This window comes from Portunus trituberculatus, chromosome 29 (genome assembly GCF_017591435.1).
Source record: "Portunus trituberculatus isolate SZX2019 chromosome 29, ASM1759143v1, whole genome shotgun sequence".
Classification (NCBI taxonomy): Eukaryota; Metazoa; Arthropoda; class Malacostraca; order Decapoda; family Portunidae; genus Portunus; species Portunus trituberculatus.
Window position 1 is genome coordinate 14,498,045 of NC_059283.1, and position 5,000 is coordinate 14,503,044.

The 5,000-nt window shown below is 43.3% G+C and overlaps 1 protein-coding gene across 4 annotated transcripts in view; it reads left to right on the top strand.

Moving 5' to 3' along the window:
- The window catches only part of LOC123510494 (MAM and LDL-receptor class A domain-containing protein 1-like), a 17,926-nt gene that overhangs the window by 5,754 nt on the left and 7,172 nt on the right, over positions 1–5,000 (top strand). For all 4 annotated transcript variants that reach the window (XM_045265706.1, XM_045265705.1, XM_045265707.1 and 1 more), the window contains exons 2-3: positions 1,275–1,442; positions 3,582–3,749. In XM_045265706.1, the coding sequence (XP_045121641.1) occupies positions 1,275–1,442; positions 3,582–3,749 (336 nt within the window). The remainder of the gene's footprint in view (positions 1–1,274; positions 1,443–3,581; positions 3,750–5,000) is intronic.

Below are 5,000 nucleotides of genomic sequence, written 5' to 3' on the forward strand. Positions count from 1 at the left end.
CACTACTACTACTATTTCTATTTCTGCTACTACTACTACTACTACTACTACTACTACTACTACTACAAGTACTACTACTACTACTACTACTACTACTACTACTACTACTACTACTACTATTTCTAAGGTTTAAATAGTTTAAACAGGCTGCAGTGAAAGTTATTGGGGTTTTCAAGGGTGTTTTTCAAGGTTCTAGTAGTTGCAAGAGGTTCTAGTGATGTTATTGGTGTTTCACCCTTGAAACACCAATAACATCACTAGAACCTCTTGCAAGGTTCTAATGCTTTTAAAGGGTTTCTTGGGAAGTTATTGTTTTTATTTATTTTTTTATTTTTTATCTAAACCTAACTTAGTACAAAGAGCCATGTCCCCAAAGGCGCAGTGTGGTGTGCTACCTATTCTAAGGGTACTACAATCTATTTGTTTGCAATATTTACATAACTCTTAAGATAGATAATGTACAAAATGGACAGTATATAAATGGAGCACTATTCACTGTTCACTGTCACCGCACTGCACTGCACTGAGTGTCACGTCACGATGAGTGTCAGAGGAGTTGGCAGTGTCTGTCTCCACTTATGAGCCATCAGTTTGACACTGTGAGTGTTCATCTCCTGGGCGTGAGGCACCGCGGCTGTGAATAAATTCCACATCCTGGAGACGCGTCCTGCGAAGGTGCGTTGGTGCTGACACCCTTGGGATCGCTGCACCTCTACGGCGTCACCACCATTGAGCACCGTTCTCGTGCTCCGTGTGGAGACTCTTAGAGGATGACGCAGCCCTGCCAGATGTGGCATTTTTTGCATCTGTGCCTTGTGGAACACTACAATCGCCGCCACGTCTCTGCGTTGTTCCAGTGTATTGAGAGGACACTCATGCTCTGGGTGAGGTGGGAATGCGCCATCCACTAGCAGTAAGGCGCGGCGTTGGATGCTGTCAAGTCTTCTTCTTTGTGTGGCTGCACAGGACATCCAGGAGAGTGCTGCGTACTCCAGGTGGGGGGGCATAGCTGTGCCTTGTACAGCAGCAGTCTCCCTTTCCTGTCGAGGAAGCTGGCCATCCTTCTCAGAGCGGAGATCCTGTGAGAGGCTTTCCTGGCAATGGTTTGGCATGGCTGTCACACCTCAGCCCTCGATCCACCTCCACTCCAAATATCTTGACGTCTTCTTGGAGTGGGAGAGCGCGCTAGCAGCGCCAAAAGACAACTTTCTTGCTTGCCATAAAACTCCATTCTCTCTCTCTCTCTCTCTCTCTCTCTCTCTCTCTCTCTCCAGGGCAGGGGTCGCAGTGCTGGGAGCTGGGCCTCGAGAACGGGACTCTTGGGATCAAGGTGGAAGGAAGAGTTGTGGAGATCAGATGTGGAGAAATCGTGATTTGGTTTGACACAGTTGCCACGTGGTGTGTAACACAGCGAGGGAACACACCTGCCCCCTCCTGTATTAGTGAGTGTCCTGCTGCTGCTGTTACTACTGCTACTGCTACTATTACTGCTACTGTTACTACTACTACTACTGTTACTACTACTCTTACCTTACTGATACTATTAATATCATTACTACTACTACTACTACTACTACTACTACTACTACTACTACTGCTACTACTACTGCTGCTGCTGCTGCTACTACTGCTGCTACTGCTACTGCTGCTACCACTGCCACCACCACTGCTGCTGCTGCCACCACCACAACTGCTGCTGCTGCTACTGCTGCTGCTGCTGCTACTGCTACTACTGCTGCTGCTGCTGCTGCTGCTGCTACTGCTGCTACTACTACTGCTGCTACTACTGCTACTACTGCTGCTGCTGCTGCTACACTGCTACTACTACTACTACTACTACTACTACTACTAGAACATAAGAACATAAGAAAGGAGGAAAGCTGTAGTAGGCTGTGCTGTGAGGCCTATACGAGGCAGTCCTAGTGAGTTTAATTTACTTAATTCCATCTACCATCCCATCCATGACCTCATCTAACCTTCTTTCAGAGCTCCCTATTAACCCAGCTCTGACTACATGCCCACTGAGACCGTTCCACTCACCAAACACTCTGTTTGACCACCAGTTCCTTCCCATTTCCTTCCTAAACCTGAATTTTTCAAGTTTAAACCCATTATTTCTGATTCTGTCCCCGCTAGATGGTAAGAATTTTGGTCATGTCCCCTTTGTTAAAACCCTTATACCACTTCAATACTTCTATCAGGTCTCCTCTTAACCTACGTCTCTCTAAGGAATGCAGACTAAGTTTTTTCAGTCTCTCTTCATAGGGAATATCCCTCATTCCCTGTATCCTTTTAGTCATCCTCCTTTGCACTGACTCCAATTGAGCTATGTCCTTGTAATGTGGGGGCCAGAATTGTACCGCATAGTCAAGATGTGGCCTGACCAGCGCCAAGTATAATTTTAGTATTACTTCAGGACTCCTGCTTTTAACACTTCTAAAAATGAAACCTAATACTCTATTCGCCTTATTTCTGGCCTCAATACATTGCTTCCTTGTACCGAGATCAGAGCTAACTATGACTCCTAAATCTTTCTCATACTTGGAACTTCCTAGTGCCACGTTATCTATTGTGTACCTATTGTTTGGATTATCTCTACCCACGCTCAGCACCCTGCACTTGTTAATATTGAACTGCATTAGCCATCTATCTGTCCATTCTTTCATCCTATCCAAGTCAGCCTGCAAAGCCTTGGCATCTGAATCGGACCTAATTAATCTACCTATCTTTGTGTCGTCCGCAAATTTACTGATATCACTATTAATTCCACTATCCAAGTCGTTGATATATATTAGAAATAATAATGGCCCTAAAACTGAGCCCTGTGGCACCCCACTAACTACTTCTCCCGACTCGGAATTAGATCCATTAATTACTACCCTTTGTCGCCTGCCGTCTAACCACGCTTTAATCCAGCCTAATATTCTACCCTCTATACCGTGTGCTTTAACCTTTTTTTAAGAGCCTCTGGTGAGGTACTTTGTCAAAGGCTTTACTGAAATCTAAATATAGAATGTCATAACTATCACCTTTATCTGCCGCCTCATAAACCTTGCTATAAAAGCTCAAGAAGTTGGTAAGACACGACTTCTCCTTCGTAAATCCATGTTGTGTGTGATTTATCAAGCCGTGTTTGTCTAGGTGTTCTCTAATGTTTGTCGCTATTATTGATTCCATTAGTTTACCCACAACTGAAGTTAAGCTGACAGGCCTGTAATTAGACGTTAGGGTTTTATCTCCCCTCTTAAATAAGGGAACCACGTTAGCTTCTCTCCACATTGTAGCACTAGATTTTCGCTGACGTCTTCCATGCATTCCTTAAGAACCATTGGATATACTTCATCAGGTTCCGGTGACTTGAATTTCTTTAGTTTATCTATCTCCTGTTCTACCATCGCCTTAGTTATGAATACCTGTCAGCTTTTCACTCTCCTCTGCCCTAAATATCTGTTCGCTATCTGGGATTTCCTGTGTGTTCTCCTGGGTGAAGATTACAACCCTTACATGCTGAAAACGTCATATTTCATTTACACCCTCTCTCTCTCTCTCTCTCTCTCTCTCTCTCTCTCTCTCTCTCCCAGCGCGTGGGTGTCCCTCCCTGACCCCTCCAAGACACGGCGAACTGGCTTACCATCACAGAGAGAGCGTGGTGAAGGTAACCTGTGACCCGGGCTACACTCTGACGACGGGTTACGATACCATTGCTTGTGACTCAGGTGTATGGAACGCCACGGTGCCCGCTTGTCAAGGTGAGAGAGAGAGAGAGAGAGAGAGAGAGAGAGAGAGAGAGAGTGAGTTTGTGTGTGTATGTGTGTGTAATTCACCACGGTCGTCTGTTGGTCACCCAACCAGTCTTCCCCATTATCTTTTTCCTTATGTGTCTCCTTCTCTCCCCTTCTCCTAACTCTCTCTCTCTCTCTCTCTCTCTCTCTCTCTCTCTCCTCGAGCCTTCACGCACGCTGAAAGGTCGTACACAAATTCTGCTGTGGTGTCGTGACGCCCTACTAAGCCATGGATACGTCTTTAAAAGATATTTTATCAAGACAAACCCAGTATTCAAGGGGGCGCTATAGATATTCATGAAGAACATCTACGACAAACTCACCTCTTACGAAGATACTATCCGGGAATTACAAAGAAGCCTTGAATTTACCCAGGATGAAGTACAAGATCTAAAAAGGCAAACCGTACAACTTGAACAAGCCAAGAGGTCCCGCGACGAAACCATCAATCAACTCAAACAAGACTTGATCTTCAACCAGAAATCTACTGAATCTCTTGAAGCCCGAACAAACTGCCAAGAAGACTACACCCAGAGAAACAGTTTACAGATTGTTGGACTCGACGAGCGTCAAAATGAATGAAGGAATGGTTCCACGCTTCAATGGTTTCGTAGTTACCTCGCCAATAGAAAATAGTTTACAGTTTTCAATAGCAAAACTTCATCTTTTAAAACGTGCAATAATGGTATTCCCCAAGGCTCAGTTCTGGGCCTTATTTTATTTCTAATTTATATTAATGGCATAGTACATGCAAGCAGAAAACTAAAGTATATTTTATTTGCTGACGATACAACAATTTATCTTCAGGGAAAAAATCTCAAACTACTCCAGGATACCTTCAACAAAGAATTAGTACACGTTTCAAACTCGGTTCACAGTAATAAACTAACTCTAAATGCCAACAAAACTAATTACATGATATTGAATCCCATAAACACTCAATCATTTAACACAACTATTAAAGTCAATGATAAGATTGTTAAACATGTCAATGAAACTAAGTTTTTAGGAGTATTTATAGATAATAGTCTTAAATGGAAATCTCACATAGATGAATTGATGACAAAAATATCTAAAATAACAGGCGTTATTTATAGAATTAGAAATTAGCTTGCTTATAATAACCTTAACCTCTTCAATACTAGGACACATTTTTACCTTGAGATTTGTGTACTATTAGGCCATTTTATTGACATTAGGAGGGTTTAAGCGGTCAGT